This window comes from Halichondria panicea, chromosome 14 (assembly GCF_963675165.1).
Source record: "Halichondria panicea chromosome 14, odHalPani1.1, whole genome shotgun sequence".
Lineage (NCBI taxonomy): Eukaryota > Metazoa > Porifera > Demospongiae > Suberitida > Halichondriidae > Halichondria > Halichondria panicea.
The window spans coordinates 3,744,367-3,760,060 of record NC_087390.1 but is presented as its reverse complement, the minus strand read 5'-3'; the positions used below and the strand labels follow the sequence as shown (position 1 = coordinate 3,760,060).

Genomic DNA, 15,694 nt, shown 5'->3' with positions numbered 1-15,694 from the left:
GCGAAGGCATCTCTCTCTACTTGTGTTTGCTGTGGTGCTAAATCTGTGCCCAAGGACCCCTGCTTGCCTTGCTTATATTTGTAGCAGCTTCTATGTATGAAGTGTTTACCATGCGTAATGCATGCGTAATGATTATCCAAATGCGTTGAGCAAAGTGCAGTTCTTTCTGCCTCCAAGTTCATCACCTGACTGGACTTCTGCAATTTGATTGGTCAAGACGGAATTCCGTCTTGCACATAAAACGATGACAAGAGTGCTCAGACGGTGGTGGTTCCAAAAGAACGGCGGCTGATTCATGAGACTACACGTAAGGTATATAGTTCATTTTAATCGGGGGTGGTGCGAGAAAATATATGACTGTGTAGGGGGAAATTAAAAAATTTAATATAGGTACCCCTGGACCAAAACTGCACTCAGCAGTGCGTGGGTGTTGACTACGCCCCTTGCATATTATTCCCTCTATTTAGGGGTGCTGTAATTAGAACAAAAGACAATTATTATTCTTGTGCCAAGAAATTAAAGCATATCTCTGGGTCCACCTGATCCCACCTGAGTAGCAGTATCATCATAACAGCCCTCTTTTGCAGGTAATCTGGCAATTTTGTGTGGATAAAGCTTTCAGTATACCGCATATTCATTTAGCCTATAGTAAATTATTTGGTTCTCAGGGCCTGCACCTGCCCCCCTCGTTTGTGACACTGTACTTAATTGTGATAGGCTGTTAAACAACTGCTTAGTCTCATGAGCAAATCCCAAAATACATTCGATCGTGCTCTGGGACTATTGTATGGCTGCCAATTTTTGTGGGGTAAAATATGTGGGCAAGCTGACATCAACGAAAGCGTAGGCCCACTTACCTGAACACATGCAGTGAAGTCAAACACAATTTTTATTCTTAAAAATCACCGTTTTCGAGTTGAACGAATTTTTACCCCAAGAACCCACTACACAGTAAAACAAATGGCCTTTTTTTGTCACTTTCCTGCATCACTAGCACTGAGAACGTAATTTACTTTTTCTGGCTTTATACGTGTACCGGTACATGTATTTATCTTATTGTAAAATGTAGTTGTATTTTCTGGTGACTAAGTTCCTCGGTATAAGGTTATTCTCCTTGTATAGCCGATCATCATGCCAGGTAGAGGTAAAGCTAAGGCAAACAAAAGTGGGACCAAACGCCACTATAAAGTGAAGCAGCAAAAGAAACGCTTCATCAGATCGAAAGACCCCATCCTGTCGGTGTTCATGTGGGGGATTCAACACAGTGTAAGACTATTATAATAATTATAAATGCTGGCATCCAATGCTGTTTCTGTATTGACTCTCTATGTGGCTAGAGTTGTAATGTACTGTCAATGAAACATGTTTACTATGTTTATATTGTATGGCTATAGATAAATGAGCTAACAACAAGTGTTGAACCGAGTCTTTTGCTTCCAGAAGACTTCAAAGCTTTCAGCAAAATCAGAGTTGAGAATCAGTACTACAACAAGTAAGTCTTAAAGATTAATGTTGTTATCTCAACAGGTGATGCACACTAAAGGTTGTACATGTACATGTATATTCTTGATCATGCAGAGAAAACCTTCCTGGACACTTTAAGTTCAAAGAATATTGTCCTAGAGTTTTCCATGACCTGAGAAAGCGTTTTGGATATGATGATGTGGAATACATGGTACATACATCAGGCTTAAGTATAATAGTTGTTTGCTTACAAACGAATAATTATTTACATTACATTGTATGTCTTGCTACCGTATAGCGCGAAATTTTCCGAGGCACTTATATTTCGTGGATTGGCCTCTAAAAGTATATCGTTGCACAGTGTTCGCGGAATGACTGCTTATCGGAAGCCACGCCTTTAAATCTTTGCACGTTATAGTAATTAAAAAACAATTTTCGTGGACTTAATTTTCGTGTAGGATTGCTAACTCCCGAAATCCGTGAGAATTAAGCCCCCCTCAAAAAATTCGCACTATACGGTATGTCAGCTTGGAATATACTGTATAGCGCAGGGTTTCATCTAATGGGGGGGGCAGGGGTGAACCTTCCCCCTAAAAATGTTGTAGAATAATGACATTCATCACATTAGTACTGTCTATGATGTGCAATATGTAACTACATCTACTGTGATGCACTAGCATGTAATAAGGGTGTGGTAAAACATTTTACGTCGTGTTTACGGGTACCCAAATCCCCCCCCCCAAACATTTATTCCCAGGTAATTTTCGTGAGCAAGCTAACCTCCACGAAACCCTAGGTGTGGTTACCGGAACGCATGCAATGCAGTGCCGGCAATAAAGTGAAACAGAATTTTTACTCACGATTGGTATAATTATAAAGAAATATTTATCCCACGGAAATTATTCAATACCGTATTACTAGAATATTGTGCAGGTGAAAAACTTTTGTGAATGGGCCAAATCAGCAGAAAAGTTGACCCTCTGCCATCTAACTATTGCGTTCTGGCAAGCATCGTGCGTATTTACTGGTAATAATTTAGGTTTTGCAGATTTATTGTTACGAATTGATCAACCCTCGCATTAAGTTCGCAAATGTTTAATGCTCGCAAAACATTCTAGTAATACAGTGTGTGCTGTAGAGCAGGTAACTTTCGTGGGGTAAAAAAATTCATTCAACTTCATTCAACTTCAACATGGTAATTTTTGTTTGACTTCATTGCATGCGTTCCGGTAAATCACGCCTTCATTTCGTGGAGGTCTGTTTGCCCACAAAAATAACGAATATAAAATTTTACTCCACAAAAATTACATGCCTGCATTATGGTACATGCATACAAGAGTAGATAAGAGATAACCTACAGACCACAGTTTACTCAACAACACTACTAAATTGAACAGATGACGTCATTGACGTGGAGGTAGGGCAAAAAGACTCTGCATTATTTTTACTACAGCAGTTTAACTTTAACCTAGCGTGCGTATAGTTGTCTGTTGGTTTGTTTGTCTGTCCGTTTGTGACAACTGAGCCCTGTCTCCCATAGCTGCGTTTACAGCATGAATAGCCTCCACACAACAAGGTATTAGTTTTGCCTTGGTGCATGCGCAAGCAAGGTATACGGTGGTGTGTCTGTGTAGACTGCTACAGCTGCTCAAGGATCAAGGATCAATACAGTGCAAGTAAGAGTTTCTATAGGCTTCTAGCCATGTTTTCTTGGATTTTAATTAGTGGATTTGCAAAATTAATAATGCTTGGTTCTCGAGTTTTTTGCTTCGCCATTGCAGCCTTTTCAGAAGAGTACGTAGAAAAACTTGTCTGACTACTAAGTAGAGTGTTAACAGCAATCATGGTCGATCATTATACCCACTCTTTATTTCCTGTGACTCCTGCAGCAAAATGAATTAATTAATGAAAAATGTTCGTCAGGATACATCGTAGTAGCATTATGTTATATAGCTTTGCAACACCCGCGGTGCTTTCATTTAAATAGTGGAAGATTTTTATGTTAAAGCTTCGTTGTCGTATAAAAGTGAGCAAGAGCTTGAACTTGGCACCTTGAAGCTTGAACTTGCACGTTGGCTAGCTCTACATGCAACCTTTATTTGGTAGAGCTACACATTAATTTTGTAGCTGAAGTGATCCTTTACCAATATCTTTTACATTAATGTTACGGGTACTAATTTGTAATTAACACTAAATAATAAACGCATTTAAATACCGTATAGCGCGAAATGTTTGAGGGGCTTAATTTTCGCGGGTTAGCAATCCTACACGAAAAGGTCCACGAAAATTGTTAAAATTATCTTATAATGCAGTGCATATAGTGATGTTGTTATCATGTATGACTTGCACATATAGATCTGCTATAACGTGCAAATATTTTTAAGACATGGCGCAGTCATTCCGCGAACATTGTGCAACGAAATGCTTTTAGAGACCATTCCACGAAATATAAGTGCCTCGAAAATTTCTTTTTCTAATGTGAAAATCTAATCAAGCTAGCACTCCTTGGTTTTAATAGATTTATTTATTATGTCAACAGCTGAGGGTTAGCACTTCAGTGCTCTAGTTTACTTTTGTACTGCATCAATGATTCATTCATTTTGTGTTCTAAAATCACTTTTGTCTCAGCTTTCTATTTCTCTCCCGGCAGAATTCTTTAATTGCCCAGCCTCCCCTGCCAGCTGATAGTCCAGGTAGGAGTGGGGCCAAGTTCTTCATAACACATGACAAAAAGTTGGTGATCAAGTCAATTACAACAGAAGAGGTAGCTCTCTTGCATTTGATTCTGCAAGCCTATCATGCTGTAAGTGAAACTACTGCGTATGCATACATGTATATAATACTGTTAATTTACCAAAAGCACACTCATACATGCACTGTAAGTTGTGCTATGCTTATAAGTAGGAGCATGCAGGGCATGATAGATAGGGCAAGAGTGAGCGAATTGTGTATCAGTTTCAGTAAGAAAAGTAGCGTATACTAGGAACGTATAACAGGAAAATTTGGCAAGTATATTTGATATTTGGCAAATCAGCAACCATGGGCAGGGCGACACGAAGAGAAATGTTGAGTGAGCTCTCACCTGCTGCAGGCATGCTGTGGCCTCAGGAGTCTCTGTATCCCATCTGACCTTTATGTCATCATTGCATGATCATAGATACTCGGTAGCTGATTGTGCCAAGAGTAGATAATCTGTGGCCCGTTAGTTTGTGTGTTTGTGTGAGTCTGCCATAGTGCTGCGTTATATTGTGAGTCTGCCATGGTGCTGCGTTATATTATATAGCTGATACATCCACCGAGCATCAGCACCCACGGTGCTTTCATTATGCATCGATGCGCATGTGTGAGCGAGGTATACGGTAGTGCGTTGGTGCAGTATCTAGATTTTGTACTTTTGGCATCGTTTCCCACTCTTTGAGTTTCCTTGTGATTAAACAAATTACGTAGCCTCTAGCCTCGAATCCAGGCTGATTAAAATACGTTGCATGTTCATTATCAGTGATCTGTCAGTGTTATAAATTAGCAAAGCTAGTAGCTTTATGTTATGGTACATCACATCCACCGAGGCATCAGCTCCTAGCTGCAGTGCTTTCATTTATTAGTTGCAGATTTTGGCGTTAAAGCTTCGTTGTCAAATAAAACCAAAAAAGCTAAGAAGCTTGAACTTGCACGTTGGCTGCAGCTACATGTACAGTGGAATAAAGGACACTTTGAGAGCAGGGCTTTTGTCCTCTGGTGGGGGAGGTTCATTCAAGTTACTATTTATAGCCATATATCAAAGAATATAGATATATATATAGTTATATGTTCATGCATGTACATGTACATGTATGCATGGTCTGTATAATTTCTAGTTCAAGAAGCTAAGGAACTTGCTGAAATCAAAGATATAATTAAAGCATAGCAGTACATGTAGCAGTATGATTAGCAATAACATTACATTACAAACGATATCTACCATATTGTACGTAAAATGTGGGTGTGGCTTCATGTTTGTTCGTTACAAGAGGCTGTTTTGCACAGATTTAGTCAGTTGGGAGCACGAAGCTTGTCCTCTGTCCAGAATCAAAAAGGTGCGCTTGTGGGAGTTTGCTTCTGTGTACTTACGTAGATACTGATTTCAATCTGTGCCAGCTAGTTTCGAGAGGTTGTCCTCTAGTGGGAGGTTCCACTGTACACTCGGCCTTTATTCAAGGTGTCCTATGTATTTGCAACGGAAATGATCCCGTACCAGGAACAATGAAAGCTAGAATTATGATTGTGGTTATTGCTTCTTTGCTTATCCCTAGCCCCATAACATACAATGTACCAGGAGCCATATTTCTAAGACTCCAGGCTTCGACTTTGCTGTGATCCTACATGTAGTCCACAGTGTCTCGTGCACTCCGTTCTCAGCAGGCCTCCGAATTTTATTGTCAGCTTCCATGCTCATACATACCGCATAGCGGGAAATTTTCGCTATTTGGTTCCAGAGCCCTCAGCAGAAATGTACGTAGGTTCTAACATTCGCGTTTCAATGCCAAACAACCACACCCACCAATAGCCTTGCATGTGAAATGCCGGTGCATGGGAGTTTATCCCAGTTTTAATTTTCAGTCTTCTGTCTGCTAACAAGACTCACAGCCTGCAACAGTGTGGATGACAATCATCACTAGCCTAATGGACAGGCCACACCCATCTAATACTATCTTCGGTGAAAGTCTACTATGATATTTTCGTGATAAATTCAGTATTATAGGAGCTGACATTTTATGGGAACAAATATCCAACCATGTTGTGCATGCGCAAGCAGGCCTTCTCTTTAGGGGAGGCCAGTGAAGGAGGCTACTGTATAGCGATACATTTTCGTGAGGTTCAAAATTTCGCGTTTTTCGATGGCAGAGCAGTTAACGCGAAGTTATAAGGAGAAACTCCCACACACTGGTATTTCAGATGCAAAGCTCTTTGTGGGTGTGGTTTCCTGGCATTGAAATGCAACCCACGAACAATGTCTTCTCTGAGGGTTCTCGAGCCAAACAGCGAAACATTTGCAGCCGCGAAATTCCCGCTATTATGCTGTGTACTTACATGTATTTACCCCTACTGCACTCAGGTCCAGCCCGTCTAAAGGGCCGTCTTGCATGAGCATATTAATTAATTTGTTATTCACATTCAGCCGAGGGTTAGCACTTCCTTAGTGCTCTAGTTATGCGCATGATACTCGGTAGCTTATTGTGCCAAGAGTAGACAATCTATTCTTGTTTGCGCATGCGCAATAATTAATTCACGTAAAAGTTGGTAAGGGATCATGAATTCCAAAGGCAAATGTTGTTTGCCTGTCCATGCATACAAACAGTGCAACGTTGATTACTAGGTATAGGTACTCGATTCGCTCACCCCAATGTTACGTTATACTGTAGCTGTCACATAATACTGTCACACATGCATCTGAGTAGTTATCCCAACGTGTGTGATAGTGAAAGGAAAACATTATTTTTGTACCAACTGTAATGTGCAGTACTTGCAATCACTGCTACCGTTTTCTCTTAATTATGTACATTCACAATTGACTACAGCATCTGGTGACAACCGAAGGACAGACTCTCCTACCTCAATACCTTGGAACGTACAGGTTAACGGTAAACAATGCTGAGACATACTGGATTGTCATGAGAAGCATCTTCAGCAGCACAATTAAAATGCACAGAAAGTTTGATCTGAAAGGATCCACTGTTGATAGGCAAGCATCTACGAAGGAGAAGGTGGATTGAAATTACAGTACTTAGTCTAGTACATGTAGTTACACATGTACCGTAGTTAACCATCGAACTGCCCACCCATTTTGATATAGTTACGTATACATTTAGGCAAGAGTAGATGAACTACATGTAATACATGTAGTTGTTATGTTATCAACACTTTCCAGAAACCACAAACCACAGTTTAGTCTAATAGTGATGACACAATTTAAGCAAATGCGGTTCCACGTTTACGTACTACAGGAATTCAACACTCTTACTCTTACCTTTACCTACTCTTGATTTAGCCTAAACAAGGGGAGGCAGATACCGTAAAGCGCAAAATTTTCAAGCCACTTAAATGTTATGGAATGGCCTCTAGAAACATTTCGTTTAATATATTTTGTGTTACCGGAAGCATTCCCAGGCCACACTTTTAATCTTTGCACGTTATTAATAGCAGAAAATGTTTCGTGGAATAAATTTTTCTTGTAGGATTGCTAACCCACAAAAACAGCAAAAATTAAGCCCTCAAAAAGTTCGCGCTATATTGTATTTGATTATGTGGCTACTGAACCCTGCAAGTTTAGGTTGACTCTTCATCTTAGGCTGTTTTGACAGCTGAATGCTGAGAAGAGTGACCAGTTAGAGGGCATAGCTAGCTACTTTACAATCAACAAAAACTATTCTTAATTTGCACGTGGCTATTTAGCTTGCTGAAACAGCATGCAATAGCAACTAATTAGCTTGCTGAATCAGCATGCATAGGGCACATGTGCAACTAGATCTCGAGTACTGGCAGGTCATTGTGGCAGCCCAGAGCTAAACTGACCGGTTCTTGGGTCGGTAAATAGCCGAATGCCGACCATTATAATCCACACTGTGACTGTGTGGAATTCAATTGCAATCAACAATAACGTAATAATTATTATTAAGCAAACTATACTTAATACTCTTGAGCGAAAGCAAAACATGGCGAGAGGCACAGCGCATCTTTGCAGCACTCATTGCCTTCAAAAGTGGTTAGATAAAACCTGACTAACGGGACTGGTCACTACGGCCCTGGAAAGGGGGAAAGGGGCCTAAGCTGAAAGTTGTTCTGGTGTTCAGTCTCATCTTGAGTACAGTACACTTTTCTTGCATATCAATTTTGATTGCTTTTACAGACAAAAACGAACCCCACACTAAAGGACCTAGACTTCACTGAGATGGAAGAGAATATTATGGTGGGTAATTCTGCAAAGGATCAGCTCATGAAGGCTTTGGAAGCCGATGTTCAGGTTAGTGTGTTTGTGAGCATGGGGCTGTGTCTGATAATAAGTATTGATCCGAGGCGGTATAATGATTTGCTAGTTTTTGTGTCTATATAATATATGCATCAGTTAATTTTGAGTATCCTCACCTGGCTTCCATGTCCCTGCGTTAGCATAGACAGCCTCGGCTAAGTTAATTGATAAAACAGCTTACTTAAGCGAGCCACATGTACATGTATAGCTACATGTAAGAAGCTAGACGCTTCACGTTGGCTTACGTGCAGCTACCGTACGTATATACATGCATCTTTTTTTCATTACACATGCGCACGTCTATCCTTGTTTGCTGATTATTATTACAGAAATGGCTTTGCATAATTATACGCCTGTGAATTAATAGACGTTGTTATAGATTGACGTACAGTCCGAGCTTGTTTCGATAGTTTATTGTGCATGCTGTGCTTTCACCGGCCAAACATATTGCAATAGGAGTACATGACTTTGTGTCAACCACTTTTCTCTAAGCTTCTCTTCCAGTGTTTCTAGCCTAGGTTTTGCCAATTTTGCTCAGAAGCAGGGAGTGCTCTGTGCTAGCCTCGAGACCAGCGAAAATAAATGACCACCCTTGAAAAATAATGTTGTAAGGTTAATTGCAAGAGAGTTTGCAATTAGTGACCTCAATTAGCTAAGGTCAAGTGGTTCCAGCCTCCTCTAAGCAGTGCTAGTGATTTATGGGATGATGCGTGTTCAGATAATTTAATGTGGTCCACGGGTAGTACATCAAAACTTGATTGTCAATTATATTTCTACTCCCAGCTCTTGCAGAAATTGAACTTGATGGATTACAGTCTACTGGTCTGCATCCACGATTGCACTATACCTCCTGACTCCGATGACGAGGACTTTAATGACTGCGAGGAAGATGGTTATATCTCCAGTGACGACATTGGAGAGCCACCACAGTCTCCACACTCACCTGGTGAAATGATCAGTCTGCATGTGTGTCGTCATGCAGTAGCACAATTGTCGTTAAAGCCTTTAGGAAACTATTGAATTGCCACCCTTTTTTTAGCTTTTAATTGTTTTTCGCTTATGTTCTAATTTTGGAAGGACCATTTCTGGAAACTGGCCATACTGTATTCTACAGTTTTTAGTGCGTACCGTATAGCGAGTATATTTCGAGGATGTAAATGTTCGTGGTTTTTGCCGATTAAGCACGTACCGCATATTTAAGTACTATACGGACACCAGCAGTGTGTGTGTATTCCAGCTGTGCAATGCTACGAAATTTAATAGCTTCTACATGTATAGTCTTCTAGCCGCGTTCTCTTGGATTTTGATTCATGAGTTTGCAAGCTAAAGTTTCTTTCTCGAGTTATGGCTGGTTTCACTGACAGTGAAGGCCTCTTCAGAATCTTTTTGGCATCATCTGTTCGCACAAACGTTCTATTCAACTTATGAGTGAACATTGCACTAAAGTGCTAGCTGTTTGTTAGCTACAAGAGTCAGAAAAGAGCTGTACACTGACAGAAGCAGCAGTCATTGTGATTTCTGGCCTCTTTTCAGATCCACCTCTTTTTTAGATAATACTTCTTTAAACTTCTACATTGTAGATCTAAATGCTTCTGTCGTTAAAGATCCTTCATCAAGCCATATCAGATTCTTCTGTTCCATTAAGCTCCTCTTCTACAATTGATTTTTGTGAATTTGTTAACAATTGCAATAACATAACATTATACAATTACCTCTTCTATAACACTCTTGAGTGAAAAGTGTGTCTGTGAACATGTACAGCTAAGTGTTGTTATTAACTTTTCAGTGGTGCTATACACAAAGGAGTTGTCATGCAGTAGAGACTGTACTTCCATCCACCACATCATGTTAAATACATCGATGGAGTCAGGACTGTGTTAGCCTCGAATCCAGGCTGGTTAAATGGATTCGAGGCTAGGACTGTGTTACGCCTGTGCTCAACAGGAAAATCACACAAAACTCTAACACGTACTCAACATTCACTTTAATATATAGCTTTTGCACAAAATTGCACGTTCAGTGTTAGGATTGGCCGGGCAAGTCACCAAAATAATGTAGATGTGAATGACGTTGTAACGAATTGAGGTTGATCTCTCGCCGGATTTCTTTTTTCTACGCTTTTTGGTGTTTCCCCGGCCAATCCTAACAACTTTTCACGTGGGAAATATTTTTGTGGTACTTGTATTATCATAGTTTATGTGTACTTTCTTCCTGCATACACACCCTACATTGTTTGGTATAGGAGTCGAAACCAGCACTGATCCTGTGAGTCCTATTAATGAATCATTCCCTCGAACACTGGAGCCTGCTACAGAGGAGTTCTCGTCCCCACCAATGTCCAGTGGAGAGGAGAACCAAGATTCCTTACCCATTGAGCCCACAGCACACTCCCCAGAGATCACAACAATCACCAAATCTGAAGGTATTCATACGAGTATTTGACCCATCTACATAATGTATAGAAATCCGTATGCATAGCACTGTTACAGTTATTTTGCGTTTTTCAATGTATAAACATTATGTTACGTTATAAACGGTTACATCTCTTTAGGGAAGGGTCATAACTTGAAACTGACTGCACAGATAAGATAGATTTACTGTCAGTGAATGTATGCATGTGTGCTATGGGATCCGATAATGTTCACTGTGTAGCGGGTACTTTGATAGTGTAAATGTCTACGGTTGTCGCTGATGATAAGCATGTGTGCAATGGAGACAACAAGTCAGTCGCCCAAATGCTGTGAAATGCAGGCAAATTTTCCAATGTCGATAATTATCTACTGTTTATAGCGTGTGCAGTATGTTTACCACCCTGAAGTATGGCCACTCGCTATTCTATAATACTGGCCAGTGCTGGCTGCCTCCAAACTAGGTTTTCAATGTAATTTTATTACGGCCGGATACATAAAATTGAGCAGAATGATTCATTATCCTTCATTATCCTCAAGACAAGAACCGTCATTAGATTCGAGGTATGGAGTGCGTAGAAATACATATCCATGGAGTGTTGCTGCTCTACTTAGTAATTAGCTCTGCACTAGAACGCTATGTATTGGTAGCTGTAACAGTGAGAAAAAGAGCTGCTGAAGCAGCCATTCATTTTAGACTTGGCCTTTTGGCATCAATCGTTTTAACAACAATCATGGTTGATCATTATCCACTCTTTGAGTTTCTCTGTGATTCTGGATTCTGCCTGCCCATCTGGAACCATTGCCCCAAAAAATTCATCATGATATAATGTGTGTATAAAAGCTATTGCTGTAATAGCTAGCTTTGACACCTCCACCGAAGCATCAACACCCGCGGTGCTTTCATTATACGATTATCCTTCAGAAAGTCACAAAATTTGACATGTCAACAATATTTTGGCTCTAGCAAAACAAAATTAATCATTATAATTATAATTATAGTCTGCTCTTCTTTAGCCGAGTGGTATTAATAAAGCACTTAAGTGCTATGAATAAATAAATCTATAAAAACCAGAGAAGTTAAAGAAGCAACAACCTACAATTAATAGAAACGGGTAAAGGATCACTTCAGCTGCAAATAATTATGTACATCTACCTCTAATAAAGGTTGCGTGTAGAGCTAGGCAACATGCAAAGCTTCTTAGCTTTTGCTCACTTTTATTAGTACTACAACAATGCTTTATAATTAAAATCGATTTTAAACTGGTTGAGTGGAGGCTGTAAACGCAGTGCTATGGCATCCAGGTGAGTAGACTCACATATTACAAACAGAGTGCAAACCTTCGACTGGTGACATGATTGTAAAGAAACCAGAGTGATATAATGCTATAATGTAGTATGTATGTAGTATGTATGACTTACAATGTAGCAGTCTAGCACAGCAACTCAGGAGCAATAAAACCAGACTCTCCGCATGCTGAAGTATTCGAGAACAGAGTTTAGTGATAGAGACTCGGATCACCAGCAAAGAAGCCTGGAGTCTTAAAAAAGTATGGCTCAGCCTCCTGGTCCAGAGTCAGTACAGTAAAGCCTCCTGAGATAACAAAACCAGTCACAATTCTAGCTTTTTACTCTAGTGACCCTTTTCCATTATTCCTGGTACGGGATCAACTCAGAGGAGGTACGGCAGGCGCAGTGCAGCTCAAGTAATTAGCCTTTGATTGAGCAATAATGCCCCGCCCACGTCGTATGTTTTTGCTGAGAGTAATCAGAGGCTAATTACTTGAGCTGCACCGCGCCTGTCGTACCTCCTCTGGGATCAACTTCAGCTGCAAATATGTAGATCTACCTCTAATAAAGGTCGCGTGTAAAGCAGCAACGTGTTCTTAGCTTTGCTCGCTTTTATACGAGAATGAAGCTTTAACATCGAAATCTGCCACTTTTAAAAATAATAACTTGTTATGTGGAGACTGTGAACGCAGTGCTATGGCATCCAAGTGAGTAGACTCACATGTTACAAACAAACAGACAAACCAACGGGTTACTATACTCGTGGCTGCCCACGCGCGCCTCGGGTAACAAACTAACGTACTACTTACATCCGTGGCCGCTAACGCGCCTCAGATATAGAGAATTAGAGATATCTATAGCTAAGTATAGCAACGTTAGCTGAAATAATTCAGAGTAGAGTACATTTGTGTCTGCATAGCCAAGCCTGTCTGGGATCAGATACAAATCTAATGTGTTCTTTTTTCAACCAGACTTCAGAGCAATATTAATTTTACTCAACCACTGTACTTATAATTTGTGGGTAATGTTCAGGAGATAATATTTTATCAAGCCTCGAAAATATTATTCGCGAAATTCACAAAAAGGGCTAAAAAAATTATACGTCGTAATTATTACTAACTATGACCATGTATGGTGTGCTGGTGAGCAGGTACGTGCATGTGCTTCTGCTCAACATTTATTAACTTGCCAAATTGCAGGTGCAGGAGCAGTTGCTGAGGCAGGAACGTTTCATCCCATAGTAGTGCAAGGAGAGAAAGCTGTTGAGGCTGCGTTAGTGGAAGGAAACCAGTTGGTTGTTGACAAAGACGTTGATGTGTTTGCTGTTGCAAGTGAAAAGGGTATGTACAGTTTAGACGTACCATGCAGATGTGATTGTATAGTTACTGTTCGCAAATGTATGATAACTCCCATTATTGGTCCTCATGCATATTTGTAGGTACCAAGCCACTAGTGTATTATCTTGGTATAATTGATGTGTTGACGAATTATGGAGCAAGAAAGAGGGCTGCTCATGCCGCCAAAACTATGAAACATGGGGTAGGTGTGGTATTGGCTTTTAGTCAACAACTTATGCATGACTAATAATTTCACCAAGACTTTAGAAATAACTATACTCTATTATTATGCAAACCCTATTATGATTGCAGGCTGGGGCAGAAATTTCAACTGTTCGCCCTGATCAATATGCACGTCGCTTCCTGGAGTTCCTTACCAAAGTTATCAACTAAGTCCCCGGCTGTTTTTAGAAGCAACAACATTTGTTTGTATACTTTTGTGGTAAACACTTGTGTGAAAATACTTACATGTATATATATTACGGAGTATCTCACACTGTACAAGTGTCTTGGTACATGTTTTTCGCTCAAAAAGAGTTTTAGAGTGTTGTGGAAGAGGTGATTGGTTAGTTGGGCAGTGTATATATACTGCAAATGAGCCAAATCGACAAAAAATTTACCCGTTTGCGATCTGGCAAAGATTGTGTTATACCAGACCATGCAGTATAGGTTTTGCAAAGATCACGATTGTACTTGAACCACGGTAGCAGAGGATATATGGGTGCAATCCTCATAAAAGGTGAGATTTACATAGCATCTGCTACATGTACATGTATGCACCAAATTTTCGCAGCCAGAAAGTTTCCATTAATTTATTTACAGTGTGGAGCACAGTATTTGTTTGCCAATTCCGCTGATAACTGCTAAATTAAATGTTGTATTTAGTGTCTCTTAGGCTTTGCCAATATTATTATGCTAGCATAATTTTGAGACTAATAGGTGCGGTGGAGCATTAGCATTATGCCAGCCTAAGCGTCTGATGTTGCAACTCGTTGATGATTTTTATTGGGATAATAATTAAAAATTAAACTAATTATTAGAGGTACAATGCATGAGACTGGAGACTAAACTAATAATAGGCAAACTTTTAAGCATAATTGGGCAAGGCCTATAAATATAGTGCATGCATGGCGAGATTTTATCATTTTGTTGCTAAATTTACCGCTATATATACTGTATAATTATTCTGGAATGATTGGGACATATGACGACATTGGTACCAAACTGCAGCGTACACCCTCAGGTAATAACGTATCATGTATGGGGTTAAAAGTGCCGAAAACAGACAAGGGCACTCTGTAAACTTTCACAAAGTCACCCCTTATTATGTTAACGCCAGGCCAACTGGTGTGTACGCGTGGCTTGATGCCTACGAAAAAACAGACCTGATGAGTGATAGCTCGAGGAGTTCGATAAGAACAAAATAATGATGAGAATCGATTTGGTACTAACATCTCTACATCAGCAACACAGTACTACCAGGCCCACTTCCCTGAAGAAGTGCATATGGCCTGCATGGGGTCGAGGCTAGACAAAAACAAGAACAAGTAAAGCTTGGGGACGGGGGTATTGTCCCAGTGAAACCATATAGAGGTACGACAGGCGCGGTGCAGAGCCTCCGAGCTGATTACACCATAGATTGAAGAGCTAACTCTTCAACAGTAGCTTTTTGTGTAATAATTATTATAATTAGCTGTAGCTCCTGTTTTATTTCTCTGTTTTTGTGTTGTCCAGGGGAAGTCTTCACACTAGCCATCTGAGCTACCTGACCTACCCTTATGCATATGAATAAAATTTCTTAAATTAAAAAAAAAATAAAAAAAATCTATGATTACACTCAGCAAAAACATGCGACGTGGGCGGATAATTATCGTGTACTTCGTATTGACTCCTTGCGCATGTGCGCTAATCATCCGCTGGTATCGGGTAACAATAATATCGTTTATGCATGGTCAGGACGTCGCAAAGAACATGCAGAATTTTTGCACAACACTTGGACAAGGAGTATCTGTAGGATACGATACGACGTCAAGGGCGTATAAAAGAAGAGAGGGCATGCAACTCCTATATGAGCAGAGTTCAAACGTGGGCGGATGAATGTGCACGATTGTGCATGAAATGCTAAAAATAGACATTTCTATTTTTAGCACTTCATGCAAATGCACACATTCCTCCGGCCACGTTTGAACTCG

At 40.1% G+C, this 15,694-nt stretch overlaps 1 protein-coding gene across 1 annotated transcript; it reads left to right on the top strand.

Moving 5' to 3' along the window:
* Window positions 1–429: 429 nt before the first annotated feature.
* Window positions 430–14,057, top strand: LOC135348094 (phosphatidylinositol 5-phosphate 4-kinase type-2 beta-like). Its single transcript, XM_064546266.1, has 12 exons — window positions 430–587; window positions 1,123–1,266; window positions 1,395–1,492; window positions 1,579–1,675; window positions 4,115–4,267; window positions 7,020–7,205; window positions 8,348–8,461; window positions 9,251–9,413; window positions 10,710–10,889; window positions 13,365–13,505; window positions 13,604–13,704; window positions 13,815–14,057. The coding sequence occupies exons 2-12, from the start codon at window positions 1,132–1,134 to the stop codon at window positions 13,893–13,895; spliced, it is 1,449 nt and encodes a 482-aa protein (XP_064402336.1). The 5' UTR covers window positions 430–587; window positions 1,123–1,131; the 3' UTR covers window positions 13,896–14,057.
* Window positions 14,058–15,694: the final 1,637 nt, after the last annotated feature.

Coding starts and splice junctions, on each gene's coding strand:
- LOC135348094 (XM_064546266.1), top strand. CDS start 1,132: ATGCCAGGTAGAGGTAAAGCTAAGGCAAACAAAAGTGGGACCAAACGC. Junction 1,267..1,394: donor TGTGGGGGATTCAACACAGT/GTAAGACTATTA, acceptor GTATGGCTATAG/ATAAATGAGCTAACAACAAG. Junction 10,890..13,364: donor AACAATCACCAAATCTGAAG/GTATTCATACGA, acceptor GCCAAATTGCAG/GTGCAGGAGCAGTTGCTGAG.